At 43.3% G+C, this 16,135-nt stretch overlaps 1 protein-coding gene across 6 annotated transcripts in view; it reads right to left on the reverse strand.

Annotated features, from left to right (window-relative positions):
* Positions 1 to 16,135, reverse strand: part of xpo1b (exportin 1 b) — a 28,690-nt gene that overhangs the window by 1,831 nt on the left and 10,724 nt on the right. For 5 of the 6 annotated variants that reach the window (XM_084562452.1, XM_084562453.1, XM_084562454.1 and 2 more), the window contains 20 exons: positions 14,245 to 14,306; positions 12,914 to 12,958; positions 11,209 to 11,390; positions 10,540 to 10,588; positions 10,285 to 10,404; positions 10,059 to 10,187; positions 9,804 to 9,962; positions 8,366 to 8,563; positions 7,824 to 7,962; positions 6,555 to 6,736; positions 6,306 to 6,462; positions 6,021 to 6,184; positions 5,794 to 5,928; positions 5,507 to 5,690; positions 4,704 to 4,810; positions 3,685 to 3,879; positions 3,050 to 3,218; positions 2,771 to 2,905; positions 1,915 to 2,074; positions 1,727 to 1,823 (listed from right to left, as the gene is read on the reverse strand). In XM_084562452.1, the coding sequence (XP_084418578.1) occupies positions 1,727 to 1,823; positions 1,915 to 2,074; positions 2,771 to 2,905; positions 3,050 to 3,218; positions 3,685 to 3,879; positions 4,704 to 4,810; positions 5,507 to 5,690; positions 5,794 to 5,928; positions 6,021 to 6,184; positions 6,306 to 6,462; positions 6,555 to 6,736; positions 7,824 to 7,962; positions 8,366 to 8,563; positions 9,804 to 9,962; positions 10,059 to 10,187; positions 10,285 to 10,404; positions 10,540 to 10,588; positions 11,209 to 11,390; positions 12,914 to 12,958; positions 14,245 to 14,306 (2,768 nt within the window). Of the gene's footprint in view, positions 1 to 1,726; positions 1,824 to 1,914; positions 2,075 to 2,770; positions 2,906 to 3,049; positions 3,219 to 3,684; positions 3,880 to 4,703; positions 4,811 to 5,506; positions 5,691 to 5,793; positions 5,929 to 6,020; positions 6,185 to 6,305; positions 6,463 to 6,554; positions 6,737 to 7,823; positions 7,963 to 8,365; positions 8,564 to 9,803; positions 9,963 to 10,058; positions 10,188 to 10,284; positions 10,405 to 10,539; positions 10,589 to 11,208; positions 11,391 to 12,913; positions 12,959 to 14,244; positions 14,307 to 14,838; positions 14,993 to 16,135 lie in introns of those variants that run through there. The other variant, XM_084562455.1, reaches the window with a different exon arrangement.

The raw sequence follows: 16,135 nt of genomic DNA on the forward strand, positions 1-16,135 counted from the left end.
TTCTACTTTTCTTTTTCCATAAATCTCTTTAAAAAACTTCGGCCTACGACAGGAAAACAGTTGAATCTGATCAAATACAGTAAAAATGTCAAGTATCACTACTTTTCCTCTAAATTAAACACTAACATTACAGAATGTATGATTTTATACGGGAATGACAGTCAGATTAAAAAATGTGGTTATAATGGAAGTCAATGGGGAGGTGTCCAGAGGGAGTATCTGGCACTGCATAAAAAATAATAATGCAATCAAATTAATTTTACTGCTAATCTTTGACATATTAAAGACTCTAATCACCACCAAGGCTCCATCCACCTACTGCTTATTTTATGGAATATAATTCAGTTTTTGTGTTTTTTTTTGGTTATTTTTTTCTCAGACTGGCATTTAAGGGGTTAAAATCCTGAAAACTATTGAAATGTTGGTAGTTTTGAGAAGCTCTGAAGATGTTTTAAGTGATTTATGAACAAAATATTGATGTATGAGGATTTTATGGCTGACATGTGAGAGTAAAAGACACTGGATTTCAAAAATATGACCAAAAACAAGAGTTCCTGCAGAAACTCATGCCAACAGCTTGTGGCAAAAACAAAGTTGAAATAAAGGTACAAAGACTCCTGAGGAGGGCAAAAGGGTTAAACACGAAGTTATGATACTATTCAACAAAAGTTCAGATTTATTCAGTGTAATTAAGATTGTTTTTTTTTACTATATTCTGTCATTAATTAGCAAACACTGAGTATAATTTAACTTCAGTGCCTTTTATATTATCCTGTAGTAGAGGGCCACCATTCACTGTAAACCCCTTCTCGTGTGCTCCTGTCCTTTAAACTGTCTGCTGCTAGTAAAATGTCTCCACTGTAGGTTAAATTAAAGGATCATCTTATCTTAACCCAGAACCTTCGTGCTGTGACGCCCACATAGTTTAGTTTTACACGTCTATATGTGCAGAAACTTATCTCCGTACAGCTTGTGGATGCATCGGGAAGTAGCGATGCCGTGCTAGCAGTTAGCACCTGTTGAGCTCTGACCACCGACCCACAATCAGACTAAAACCAGAGTAATGGTCTAAATATTCAGCAGCTCAGCTACAGTTGAGAGAAATCTTAGTTTTATTAATTAAGTCTTCTTCTTCTTCTTCTTCTTTGCTACTGGTCGTGTTACTGCCCTCTACTGGAGAAACATGTATAACAACGAGAAACATCTTTAAAGTGTCCGTCTCTCTTGTTTAATGACTTTTTTCTCTTTTTACGTTTAGATAAGAGTTATTTTTAATTTTTTTAAAGCAAAACGGTGTCCCAATTATTTGTTGATCTTCCTTTTAACACTAATGTTTTAATAATTTCACGATTACACTCTGGAAAACGACCACCAAAGAAGATCTGGCAGACGCCCGAGCCCGTGTTGAGCCTGCGTGTGTCACTCTCGGTTTTATTCCAACAACAAACCGACCGAGCAGCCACAAACCTCCCATATACGTACAAGGAGGAGGAGGACAACCTGGCCGTGTAGGAAAATGTTATTTGTGGAAACAGCGGCTCAGCACTGAGCTATGTAGTCACTGATAACCTCTGTGAAAGACACAAAGCACCCACAGCGCAGACAAACCTGGAGCTGCTCGGGCTCTGCCTCGGTCTGGTTCCAGTTCACGTACGGGACGTTTAATTAACTTGGAGTTTAACTACAGATTTTTGTCTTACAAAGGTTGGATGTACACCTCGCTCACCTTTATCTGGACGAGGAAGTCCCTAAGGTGCTCTTTGAAGGCGGGAATGTCCTGGTTTAAGCTGAACAGCCCCGTCACAAACACCTTCACCTGAGCACTAAAACAAAAACAAAACAAAAACACGAGCATTAGCAGTGACAAACAAATGCGTGCTACGGCGGAGATGTGAGCGCTGCGTTCACACTCACTCTTGTAGGTGTGGGAAGGCAGTCTTGAGCAGGTTGGCCACATACTCCTGGATGAACACCTGGTTGCTGGTGGGGCTGGCCGGGTTGAGCGCTGCTGTGATCTTCCCCTCCTCCACCAGGTTGAACATGTAGGCCAGGATGGACGCGTGCATCGTCAGGCCTGCGGGACACACAAACACACACACGCCGACAGACTTTTAGTATATTTAATTCTCTCTAAAGCCACATTAAAGCGAGATTTATTCCTCCGTGGGCATGCAGCGTTACTCATTACCCGCTCTGGCCGGTGATTTTATTCATTTTTCACCAAATTAAAAATAAAATCAATCAATGTGAACACGACAACCTTCTGATGAGTCTTTATGAGCCTTTCCTCAACAGATTTACAGCTGTTTATTGTCGTTTGACGGCTTTCTGCTGCAGCTCGTCCCACTGAACGTCAACGTCTGAACTCTACCCTGCACTGACGCCCACTACGCTGCAGGATCTCTCCAGGACATTTATCTTTGGGTTGATAAGTTTGGGATCTAGTGAATTTGGAGGCCAGGTCAACACCTTGAGTTGTTCCTAAAGTGTTTGTGTGTCTGTGTCAGGCTGCATCCTGCTGGGGATGTCTGCTGCCATCAAGGAGTGTCATTGCTATGGGGTGGGGGTGCCTGGTCTGGTCTAGGTGGGTGCTACATGTCTAAGTAACATCCACACCAATGAATGCCAGGTCCAGAAGTTTCCCGGCTGATCGTTGTACGTACATACAGTCCGCCCTTCTGTTTACTTCTCGCGCAAAGACAACAAAGTGGAACTTAATCTAAAATTCAAATTCTGCGGTTTGTCAAAGTGCTCTGCGGCGCCAGCTCACCGGCAGTGTGCGACGTGTCGGTGACCACAGAGAAGATGTGCTGCAGGATGTCGCAGAAGTACGTCTGGTAGAAACTCTGAGCAGCTGCTTCCTCCTGAGCCACGTTCTGCAGCAGCGTGTACAGGATCTGCAGACCTGAGTGAGAAGATGCACGGGCACGACATCAGCTTCACGAGGACACAGATGAGTTTAACTTTCAGTCCACTAGAGTAGACAGTGTATTTAACATTAAAACATGTAGATGGTGAATAAATCTTTGTGTGTGTGTGTGATGCTCACCGGTGTCAGCCACGTTCCTCATGGTGTGTTTGAAGGCCCAGATGATGGAGTCCAGCACCAGCTTGAACTGGGCTGGGGGGATGGCCAGGAATGCAGGGAAGCAGTGAGAGTTCACAGCTTGGAGTAGGTAGAAGAAGTGGGTCCTGTGCTCTGGATACTCCTCGAAGTTCTGTCATTTAAACAAACAAAACGATGTAAACAAAGATGTTTACTACGTGTAGACGGTCTGGTCTGGGAGTTTTAGTCCAGGTTAGACACAGCTTCCCACTGGCTGCAGACCCTCACCTCCTGTTTTTCATAAGCACATGTTTCCCCAGCGTCCACTAGTGGGACAACCCGAATGTGTCATGTTGACATTGGAGCGCTGCAGGATGTCTAGTCTCTTCAAACTCAAGTCAGTGGAGCAGAGCAGACTGCGTTTGGCTCGTGGCATTCGAGACAAATTCAGCAAGAAATTTAAAAACTTGATGGAGAGACCTTGTTTTATAAATAATGTGACTTAGAGACAAACTGAATCCACAGAGGAGCTGCTGCTGCTCTAAAAGGCTAAAGGCGGTGCCTCCTAACATTGATTTCATTTAGTTTTTCTCTCTTTATTTGAGCACCGTCTCTCCATCACGACACGGCCGCCTCACCTTGTTGATCATGTTCAGGGTGCACTCGAAGACCGCGTCAAATATCTGCGGTATCTCGCTCGTGATGTGGCCCCCCAGCTTGTTGACGATGGTCGCCATGGTGCTGAGCACCTCCGGCTCACGGGCGGCGGGGACGTTGCGCTGGTAGTCGATGAGGACGGCGTCCAGCAGCGGCGGGACGAAGTTCTCTCCGACCTTGGAGGAGCGGGAGATTTCAAAGCAGGGATTTCCATAAAGTCAACAACACGATTGAAGCAAATAAATGGCACCTTGTAAAGTTTTTATTGCTCTTATCGACGTGCGAGTGGACAAATGTGTTTGATTTATGCAAATGTGTGTTACTGCAGCAACAAATCAAACTAAATACTGTTGCCAGAATCTATTCGGATGCTCGTTATCTAATTTAACGTCGAAAGCAAACTCAGAAAACTTAAGTTCTTCTTCTTCTTTAGTTATTTCTGGCAGTTTAAACGCTACAGGACGTGTTACTGCCCTCCACAGGGTAAAGTTATTCACTATGACCACACTTTAGATTCTGCTTGCTTTCCACAGCGCTACTGCTGCTTCGATCTGTTCCTCGTTCTCCGATCCACGGTCGGCGCGAGGTCGTGACAACATAAAAAGGAATTTGTGTTGACATGTTATTAACGAGCCAAGTTTGACAGACACGTCGCTGAAGTGCAGCTGAAAAGAAAGCTCAGTCCTCGAGCGTGTTGAGCAACGACAACTTATTAATTGTTATTCAGATACAAACGCAGACACGACAGGGGAATGAGAAGGTTGTGTTTGATCTAAAAATACCGACTGGATGAGTTCCACTGAAGCAGCTGTTTCACTGATTGCCACAGCGTGTAGCGTCTCGTATAAACGTGTCACCTCTGTTTACTCGAGGCCACATCGACATGTTTATTAAAACAGTCGGACGCTGAATGTTTGCAACACTTTCCTCGTTAAATAAAATTACAGGCTTCTCTGCGGCAGCGCTGACGTGCTCCCAACGTGTCCGAGTGACTTCTTACCATCTGTGGATCGTTTGATCGACTGACCCAGCCCGATATCAGTTTCAGTGTTTCTCGCTTCACTGTTCTCATGCTCCGGATCAGCGGCTGTTTGGTCACCATCTCACCTGCAGACATAAACACGAGGAGAGGACGTTAGCAGGTGTTTTTCCAGACACATGTAGCGCACAGTTTGATAAATTACGTCCAAACAAGTCTGTGACAAATCATAGTGAGGTACTGTAGCTCTCGACGCATCCATCTGTATCTCTTCTAGAAATAAAAGTCAGACTGACCAGCACATTATTTACAAAAAAATAAATAAAAAAGGCTTTGATTAAGACATTTGAACTGGAGGTGTTCCTCCTACACGGATCACCTTTTCTGCCTTGCTCTGAATCAGCAGCCAAAAATCGTTGATACTTGATTATTCCTGACATTACTGCGCCTCTCCTCCCGTTTAAGCAGTAAAAAGACTCAGGGATGAGTCACCGAAACAGGCGTACGCAAGAAAAGATAACACAAAAACACAGCCTTGCAGGTACACAAACAAAATGACAAAACGCTGAATGGAACCAGAGCACGAGCAGAAGCTATAATTAAACAGCTGGAGCACACAATAAGAGGCAGTAAGAGTAACTTCCATCTTCCATTGACAAACTGACATCAAAGACTTTTTTAGAAAAGCCTGGATAGACATCTCCAAATCTACTTTTCCCCCAAAAATAGTCTCCAGTTCTGTCTGTAATACCAACACTGTCACGTGAGTCTCATATGAACCCAGTGATTCATTACTCAAAGGCAACGAGACCTTGAGTCCTCACCGTTTGTCTGAATAGCAGCCGAGATGTTCTCGCTGAGGCACTTGTAGACGTTGAGCATGTCAAGGTAAATCCGTCCCAGCTGGATGACGAAGGGGTGTCCCACGGCCTTACAGGCTCTGACGTTGGTCTTCAGGATGCTGCCCAGCTGTTTCACGGTCTCTGGGTCCTTCAAGATGTCCACGTTCTGCAGAGGGGGGGGGAAGAAGGAGACAGAGCAGAAGGGAGGTTAACCCTTTGTTCACGTTTGTGTGTGCGATGAATTAAGTGGCCGTGTGCGACTGTCTTACTTTGGTGGCTTGCTGGATGATGCTGTCCCACACTTGATTGGGCAGCAGCATGTATTTCTCTATCAGGTGCTCCTGAACTGTCTGGTCTGTCTGGGCCCCAATCATATAACCTACTGCCTCGTAAAACGTGTGAACCTGCACAAAAACAAACAAAAAAAATATATCGTCAGTGTGATTGTTAAAAAGGAAAGTAAGACGACAGAGCTGGTGATCCTTTATTCGCAGACCTGCTGAGGCTGAAGGTCGCAGATGATGGTGTTGATGTTGTTGAGAATCTCGTCAATGAACGGCATCACCTCTCCCACCTGCACCTGGATAAAGTGGCGCCGGCACTTCTGGGCGATCTTGATGAAGGTGTCACATGCCATGTCCTGAACTCCGTCGTGGGTCTCTAAATAAATAAATAAATAAATAAATAAATAAATAAAAAGATGAAGTATATAGAAACCATACTTTTAAAATCAACCACTGACTCTTATCCTTGAGGCTTTTATTTAAAACTTTAAACTCACCGTGCATGAACTCAAACAGCTTGTTAACGACGGTTTTAAGGAACTTCCAGTGAGCTCTGAGAAAGCGTGGATACTGGCCAACGATGTACATGATGTTGGAGGCAATGATGGCCTTGTTGTCCTTCCCTCTCTTCTGCTCACACAGGCCCAGCAGATCCTGCAACGAACACAAGCCGATTCAGAACCACAGAAACTTCAGACTTCAGTCCAGCGTGTGCGTCACACGGAGCTGGTCCTGTGCCGAACTACCTTAATCACAGTGACCAGGAAACGTTTCTCATCCTCTTCATGCATGGCCCCGCTGATGGAGCCGATGGCCCAGCACAACGTGTTGAGGTTCTTCCAGGACCACTCGGTGCCGTTCACCTGGTTGTGAAGCTTCTCTGTCATGATGCGCTCCGTGTCCGCGTAGTCCAAATGAGTCAGGTACACTGCAAAACACATTTCTGTTATCAGACGCTATAAAGTATCTGGTAAACAGGAAGTTAAAGCTGTAAAACAATAAAGATCAGAACAGAAGCTGGATTAGCGTGGACAGAGACGTTAAAATTATTTATTTATTATCTGACGGGTATTATATAGATTAAGTTAGGACCCTGTAGTCTATAACGATTCAACGATGCCAGCAAAGCTACAGATTATTCTGTTCAGGGGTCGTCTAGAGTCGTCTGCCACGACAGACAGACACACCCAAAAGGAGTTGCCAGTTTATACGTTACTAATCTATCTAACTTGTATTTCTTTGAACTTGAAACTGGAGCACCGACAAGTAATCCACACGGTCAGTTCCCAGCCACCTGGCAGTGCTAACCACTCAGCAACCATTCTCCAACAGAGAGGAGACGGGACCCAGAGGGATGCCCCGATCAGAATCTGGCTTCAACCAAGCCCTGATCTTTTGTGATTATTTATTTTTAGGTCTGCCATAAACCAAAACCACAGCCCCGTAGCATTAAAACAACTTCTTCTTCTGTTTTAATGGTGGTTAGCCACCGTCAAAGCTGCCAAAACTCAAAGAAGAAGAGCCAAGATCACATGATTCTGGAAAATTAAGTTAGCCAGAGAGAAAATTTAAGTTTGAGGATGCAATGGGGAAGTTCGGTGAGGTGGTAGTAGTAGATCGTGATTCAACGCTACCGATAAACACTGAGCGCTGCGTTTACAAGAAGAGAGAGTTTCCTGGAGACAGCGTCAAGGAGAAAATGATTCCAGAGAGTTTATCGCAGCGTTGGACGACCAGAACATTTCTGGAGAGACGTCAAGGCACGAGCTACCTTCTCCACACTAAAATTAACTCTGACAGAAATATTTATTGGACTTTATCCAGTTGCGCTCTAGTAGAAGATAAGAATAACCTTTATGAATCTCCAGGGAAGGACATTTAGTTTATTTAAGATCGGTATTGGATCAGAGGGCAAAGAATAGCTCGACTGGGACATCCCTAGTGATCAGTGACACGCATGTGCTTATGTTATGAACGTCAAGAGGACGGACGCACAAATTAAGAGCCAAACATACCAAGGGTTTCCCTCATGTTCTTGTAGAGGTTGATGGAATCGGTGTCTTTCATGAACTCTCTGACCACCTCCCCCTGGTCATTCTCCACCACCAGCACCTCCTCTGGCTTGGCCATCCGACTCACCATCAGCAGACGCACCTGCCACAAGAGACAAGACAACCCGTCAGCACGTCCACGTATTTCACACTTGCGCGGACAAACATACGTACGGTATTAGAAGAACATACAAAGAATCGTTTGCCCCGCTAAGTTATGAAATGTGAAAAACATTACCACCGAGGTGAAAAATTACTTTACAGTCCGCTTATTCCAGTAACTAACTCTTCTGGCAGCAGCGGGACAACCACCTGTTGCTGACCGGTGCCAGCTGATTCTAGTGTGACCGTGAGTGAAGACGCTGCAGGTTCCATAAACTGAAACCGCGTCACCTCTACCAGGAAATGCTTCTTAAAAGGAAAGCTTGCATTCACATGTTCAACTGCAACTGAACCAATTCTTTGTTGCCGGTAAAGCAGTTAAATCAAATATAGATATGCGGTACCTTGGAGAGTACAGGCAGATAGAGCTGTCTGCGTGGTGGCACGTCAAAGTGCTGGTTGCCGGACAGCAGAGGAGACGTGGACGTGGAGAAGGGACTCTCTCTGTAGAGCTCGGCGGCCAAGTGGTTCCAATACTCCAGGCAAATTTTGAAGATCTCCGTCTCTTCCACCTCTGACACCAGGAGCATGTAGTGGAGCGCCTGAAGAAGAGCAACAGGAATAATTAGTAGGGATGTCCCGATATCGGTTCTTCTTCTTCTGCTGCTGCTGCTTTGATTTTTTGGCAGCTTTGACGCTAGCCAACCAGAAGATGATGGAGGAGGAGACGGAAAAGAGGAGGAAGAAGAAAAAGAAGAAGCCAACAGCTTTAAAAACAGAAGAGGAAGGAGAGGGAGTGGAAGAAGAAGAAGAAGAAGAAGAAGAAGAAGAAGAAGGAGGAGGAGGAGGAGGAGGAGGAGGAGGAGAAGAAGAAGAAGCCAACGTCTATTGAAACAGAAGAGGAAAAAGAAGGAGAAGGAGGAGTAAAATGCAGAGATGAAGAAGAAGGAGGAGAAGGAGAAGAAAAAGAAGAAGAAGCCAACGTCTATTAAAACAGAAGAGGAAGGAGAGGGAGTGGAAGAAGGAGAAGAAGAAGGAGGAGTAAAATGAGTAGATGAAAAGGAGGAGGAGGAGAAGAAGGAGGAGTAAAATGAGTAGATGAAGAAGGAGGAGGAGGAGAAGGAGGAGGAGTAAAATGAGTAGATGAAGAAGGAGGAGGAGGAGAAGAAGCAGCTGCCAATGCCTGCTAAAAACAGAAGAGGAAAAAGAAGGAGGAGGAGGAGGAGGAGGAGAAGAAGAAGAAGGAGTAAAATGCAGAGATGAAGGAGGAGAAAGAGAAGAAAAAGAAGAAGATGCCAACATCTATTAAAACAGAAGAGGAAGAAGGAGTAGAAGAAAGAGGACGAGGAGCAGAAGAGGAAGAAGGAGGTGGAAAGGAGGAGACAAAGGATGAGGACGAGGAGGAGAAGAAGAAGAAGCTGCCAATGCCTACTAAAAACAGAAGAGGAAGAAGGAGGAGGAGAAGGAGAATGAGAAGAAGATGGAGAAGGAGAAGAAGGGGGGGAGGCAGAGATGAAGAAGGAGGAGGAGGAGAAGAGGAAGAAGGAGACAAAGAAGACAGAAGAGGAGGAGAAGAAGGAGAAGCTGCCAACACCTACTAAAAACAGAAGAGGAAGAAGGAGAAGAAGATGGAGAAGAAGAAAGGGGAGGAGGAAAAGGCGGAGACGAAGAAGAAGGATGAGGAGGAGAAGAAGGAGCCAACGGCTATTAAAACAGAAGAGGCCTGTATCAGCTGATACCGATCAAGACATCTTTAATAATGTACAAAGCGTTCCAACTGTTCTGCCACAAGATAAACAGAGTTCTGTTCCAACAGCTGATTGTTCTCCCTCTCTCTCTCACCTCCATTAACGTCTCTCTGAGGTTGAGCCGCTTCTCGATCAGCTGCCCGTGTTCTTTAAGGAAGGTGCACAGGAACAGACTGAGGTTCTGGATGAAGTTCTGCTCGTCGTCTTTCCCGTTGGCGTAGGCCAGACGAATGTTGGTGTTCAGGGGCAACATCTAAAAACAAGACGTGGTCCCGGGTTAAAACTCAACAAGACAAGAAAACAAACAATAATAATCAGCTGTTTTACGTGAGTCCGTTATTTAACCCACCTGTTTGAGCTGACACATGGTCAGCGTGAAGAGGGTGACAAACTGCTCCTCGTACTGGCTGACGCTCACGCCGGCGATCTCCGTCAGGCACTTCAGCGTTACGTTGCGAAACATGGGCACGTTCAAGAACTGCAGACAGTTCACACAAGGGGTAAAGTTATTCTTCTGTTCTGACTCAAACTAAAATGACTAAATAAATACTGAAGGTGTCCGTCGTTGTCTGCACCTTATACACCAGAGTGCTGATCAGCTTGGTTTCGAAGATGTATCCCAGAGGAATCCAGTTGAGAAAACGCAGAAGAGTCTCGAGGGTGGCGTGGACCAGAGGGGCATTCTGGGAATTTTCCTAAGGCGCAAACAGCAACACACACACACAAACAAAAAAAGAAACAGCTGAAGATCAAACTTGTGTTGTGTAACAGATGAGAAAAGATTGCACCACGGTGTTTAAAAGTAAAAAAAAAGATGAGGATGTGCATACCATGACAAATTGACAAAGCTGGAATATCTGGGAGAATTCATTGCACATGCTGAAAGAAAGAAAGAAAGAAAGAACATAATGAGGAACATCTGAAACACGGATCCTGAATTTAAAAACACAAAAAAGTGTCATACTTTCTTTTAATCTACAGGAAATATACTCAATATTTCCCAGTGAACATCTCTGGGACCGTGTCGAACACACAGAGGGAACAATAAACCGGAGCTAGGATGTTGTACCGACAACACCAACGACAGTCAATCATCCTCGACGAGCGACATTTATTCTATCGAGTGAAATAAAACTGATCGTACGCGGAGCTATTAATATCAAAGTTTCCTCTGCTGCGCAGCCAACAGCTAAGAGCAGCTAATTTAAACGGCCTTTTGCAGGCATGTGCAACAACATCCCGCGCAACTGCTTTTAATTAAGTCGACGCTGAAATTGAAAGTCAGCTGCGTAACGCTTAACAACGCAGAGTGACTCAGACGTAATAAAAATGTTCCGTTCAAGGAAAGACAGCTGGCCGACGAGCTTTGCGACATTATTTTAAACTTTTCATATTTACATATCTTGACATGAGAACACATATTCTGGAATTATATATATATATATAATAATATTATATATAAATATATATATAATATTGTGAAGACGCAGCGTGCTGACCTGTCTTTTAGGTGCTTAGCCTTGACCTGGGTCATCTGTCCGCTGGAGAAGTCGAACACCTCCTCGCTGAGCAGCTTCAAAATGACCATGTTGTTCTGACAGAGGCTCTCGCTGGTACGACTCGCCCCCACAATGTCGCTGATGAAGGTGGGCCAGTGCTTGGGCCACTCTTGCTTCAGGATCTGCAGGCATCGGAGAACACACACACACACACACACACACACACACTCGGGGTTAGATTATTCAAAAGGTGGCGGTATCCACTGAGAAGATAATGTGATCTGAGAATGAAAAATTTATGGGAGGAAACTGTGACTCCTGCTAAAAATAACAAATCCCCTCTTCCGGTCTCAAGTCGGATTTTCTACGTGCATCTAATAGTAAACGGAAAGTGTGTGTGTGTGTGTGTTTGACGGTTTAGTAATTCCATGATGCAATCAAACCCTCCCATCTGCCCAAATGCATCATACGTGCACACACCGATATTTTAAAGGCAGCCTCCCCAGTGTGAAGTCTGCATCTCTTTTGGTCCCTCAAGGCCAAAACAATGTTAGCTCGGCTGACGTAAGCAAGTGACTCATTGTCTCTGGGATTAATGCAAAGTCACTCGTGGAGCCAGTGAGCCAATCTCATGCTCCTTCACACAAATATACATCAAACACACACACACACACACTGGGAAGGAGACGGTGCCAAACTGTTTTTATCAGCGAGTCACTGGCTCTCCGCCGCTCCTCTCGGATATTTCTACAGTTCAGCGTTTACAGAATTCAGCGCATACACCGTTGATTCTCTTTAAGACTCTCTTTAATAAGAAATCATGAACTTTTTAGCCAGAAAGATTAATTAAAGAGTGACATCTTCAGGTTAAAAGGCATCACTACAAAGGAGCAACATGAGGCCCAAACTCATACTGCATCTCCAAAATAGTTTAGAAGTTATAGCTGGATATATCTTGATATACATGCTCCCTCATTGAAGACACAGAAACACTACAGCGTCTTTATTCTTCTTCCTAAACTCGCATGTGAAAACTAGTGAAGCATAATACTGTATTTTGTTTAATACACACAGCAGACAGTCTCAAATTAAGGTGCAGGCATTGCTCGGTATATCTTAAGTGTCTTAGGCCTCATCTCTGGCTTTTCAAATGTTCACATCAGCTGAGTAGCTAGAACTTTGTAGTTTCTCGTCAGTTTGGATATCTGAATTTAAAATGCTTTGTCCAAAAAGGGGCCACAAGCAACACTGTCAGCTGCTGAGCGAGCCACACAAGCCAGCAGCATCTACTTACTTCGTTTAAATTGTAGTTTTAATCTCGTAACGCATCGACTGTTGACGCTTTGTTAGGATTTCTCAGTTGGACGGGGCCTCTAAATGTGGGATTGTTAACATCTAATCCTGCGTATTAACGAATAGTAAAACATCCCACTTTTAAGCAGAGAACTGTTGAGTATTCCTCACAGCTGGCGAGTCTTGTTATAAACTTGATTCCTGATCAAAGTTAAAAGAGAATATAACCGTGTATATTCACGTGCAGATGGATGATCTAAGACTTAAAAACATGCAGACGTCAGAGTTAGCAGAAAATGGGCTGGAAAAAAAAAATAACAAAACGGACACGAGCAACAAAAGAGGATCTGAACAATAAAAGTTGACATAGTAGTTTTTATTGTTTTGACTTCTCACTAGAGCAGAAACCTACCTGAACAAGGATCATGTTCAGCTTCCCAATGTACACCTTTTCTTTCTATTAAAATAAAAAAAAAGGAAGAGGAGAGAAATAAATAAATTATTCTTGTGGTGACAAGTTTACAACAAGCCTTCGGTCGTTTCGTCACATCACTGAAACATTCCTTTGACAGAACGATGTGTTTAAGAGACGGTTAAAGATGATATAACAGAAAAATATTAAACATTCAATTACGATGCGTCACAGGGAGTAACTGGACACGGAAGTACACACCAGTGTTTTTGTTTATCCTAAAATGAAAGCCTTCAAACTACAGTAAGAGGTGAAATCAGACATAAATATTGCTTTCTTTTGGCACCGTAACCAGCTCAAACAATCACGGCTGAGAACAAATGTGGTGAAATATTGTTGGTTCAAGAACCCGAATAAAGTGACAAATGTCTGTCCAGCCGAGTGTAACGTGTCAGGTGGTTTATATAGCTGAGAATGATGCAAACACCAGAAACATGTCTGGAAACTGCCATCGCAGCAGGAAGTTAAACACCAACAGCATGAGTGGTATACGTTGTTTTCAGTTACCTGGCACCGGCAATCTGTCATTTTCACATTCACAGTATCAACACATAACCCTCTCATTAAAAGCAAACATTACAGTATTTGTCTGACTGCCTCGCCAGGTGCTTTTAAACTTTTATATTTCTGGGAATTGTTCTCCGTTTTGTGTCGGGAATAGCGTCATGTTTTGTAGCTAGTTCAGAAAAATCACAGTAATACGACTCCCTAAGATTTTTATTTTTATTTATTTAGTCGTTTAAATTATAATTATTCTAGTTTTTAATTACATAAGCTTTCGGTTTGGCTTCTGTATCGTATTGAGGTTGTACCATGGACTAATTAGTACAGTAAGCATGAGCCAAAATGGCTTCCTCCTTCCCGATTGTTTCAGTGATTGCGATGGCTTAAAAAAACGCAGAGAAAAGCTGCATAAGTCTCCATCTTTGTTCTAAATTACACTGCGGTTACCAGATTTAGAAGGAGGCTAGAAGAGCTGACTGTTCGTCTGCTGCCATGTTCAGATTTACAGTAACGGCTCTCAATGTCAAACGCCAGCAGAGCGAACGCAGGAAGTAAAATATTAAACCGCCACAAAGCAGTTAAGCATTTGTTAATATTATTAGTCCAAATATCCATTTTTCAATTTTAACTCCAGTATGAACAGAGATTAAACTTTAAGCAGACACCTAAGCCTTCCATGGTATCGTGTACAAACTCTTATAAATGGTGCATGAACCCATTTCCCCGCAAATATATAAGACATGTTTGACTTAAAACCGTTTACTCACCTCAACATTTGATGCATCCGACGAAGTCTTGATAATAAGTCCAACGACATACTTTTTTATACCTGCCAAAATACACAAAGATACGAGAAGGAGACTGTTAGCATGCACCAATAAAAACGGGGACGTCCATAAATCCTGACATGTCGAGCTGCCTGGAGCACATTACTCAGTAATCCTAACAGAGTATGCTGCTGGCTCAGAACTATCTGAATCTGACAAATTTTTGGAGCGAGTTTCTACTACTATTAAAAAAAAATAGGTGAGGTCGTCCATGTGCGTACTGTTGCAAAGTTGCCAGTTGCTAAAAAACATGGATGTGGGGTGCAACTACCACTGAACCTTCTGAAGGGGGAAAACGTTTCTGTTTGGTCGGTTCAGTGGAAGTTCCAGTTCCCCAGATGTTTTCACAGACAGTTAAGATTGTCAGTGTGAGCAGAGCATCTTTTTAAAAAAAAGAAAATTGTGTTTTCAGCTCCCTCGTATTTATTTCTAGATTGTAGCTTTACTCAGACCTGGAAATGAAGTGTCTGGATGTAAGAGCGAGGAGCCGAAAACAAGGCAATACTCTGACAAAAGGTGGCGGGGGAGACATACTTGCCGGTCGGCCTGCACTGCGTTTGCCACTTGAACAAAATTCAGGCATCTACGGTCAGAAGTAGGGAAGTCTTAGGTCAATGAAAAAAAAAAAATGAATTTTGAGCAAAATTATAGAAGAATGGAGGAAGGCATAATCGAGTGATTTGCACATGATTGTTAATTTTATTCCATTATAATTGCTTTTTTAGCTTTTTTAGAGACAATTTTAATCCCACTCCATTTTTAAAAACTGCCATAGGTGCTAAGTAACAAGCAGAATTGGCAATTATGCAACAATTAAACTTCTGCCTTGTATTTTTTTTGTCATAACCACACAAAATGACTTGCACCGATACACTTGCAACACGTGGTTTAAAGTTTAAAACCCACTCCAAGATGTAGATCCCGAAACAGAACTGCAGATAGGAACTACGCTCTCGTATTACGTTATCGTATTGCTGCCATCTTACCAGGAAACAGATGTCAGAACGGCCGATGAACTCGCCACAGCAACGTGCCAGAGGAGAGAAATTCATGGAATCTAAATTACGTGGAATTACTTTCAACACTAAGTATATCACCCAGTGAACCAATACCGCGCAATAACACTCTGTGACATTACATTACTGTATGGTCCTAGTTTTCACCGAGGTCAGTATGAACTATTATATGACAAATTACACTGTAGTATATTTTATGTACTGTAAATATTAGGGATGTCCCAATTAAGTTTTGTTGCCCGCCGATCCGATATCGATCTTTTAATCTTCAGTATTGGTCGATCCGAGTCCCAATCCGATCATAAATAAACCAACAAAAAATTCTCATCCTCCTCGACAAACATCCACTCTGCAAAATTTACAACTTTCTATCTGACTTCCTATTTCACAGTCAAGTACTTCCACACAGCAGATATCTGATGATATTTGGCAGAAAACTTACTCTTAGAGTAAGAGGAAGTAGAAGAAGAAGCAGCAGTAGTATTGGAGAAAGAGGAAGAAGAACAAGAAACAGCAGCAGTATTGGAGAAAGAGGAAGAAGAACAAGAAACAGCAGCAATGGAGGAAGGAAGACAAAGCAGTATTGGAGGAAGAGGAAGAAGAAGCGGCAAACAAAAAATGCTATTTTCCTTGTAATCTCCTCGACAAAGAGGAAGAAGAAGCAGAAGAAGAAATATGAAGCATTGGAGGAAGTAGGAGAAGAAGAAGAAATAAGAAGCATTGGAGGAAGAAGGAGAAGAAGAAGAAATAAGAAGCATTGGAGGAAGTAGGAGAAGAAAGAAGAAGAAGCAGCAGCATTGGAAGAAGAATGAGAA

The sequence above is a fragment of the Chelon labrosus genome, assembly GCF_963514085.1.
Source record: "Chelon labrosus genome assembly, chromosome: 15".
Taxonomy (NCBI): domain Eukaryota; kingdom Metazoa; phylum Chordata; class Actinopteri; order Mugiliformes; family Mugilidae; genus Chelon; species Chelon labrosus.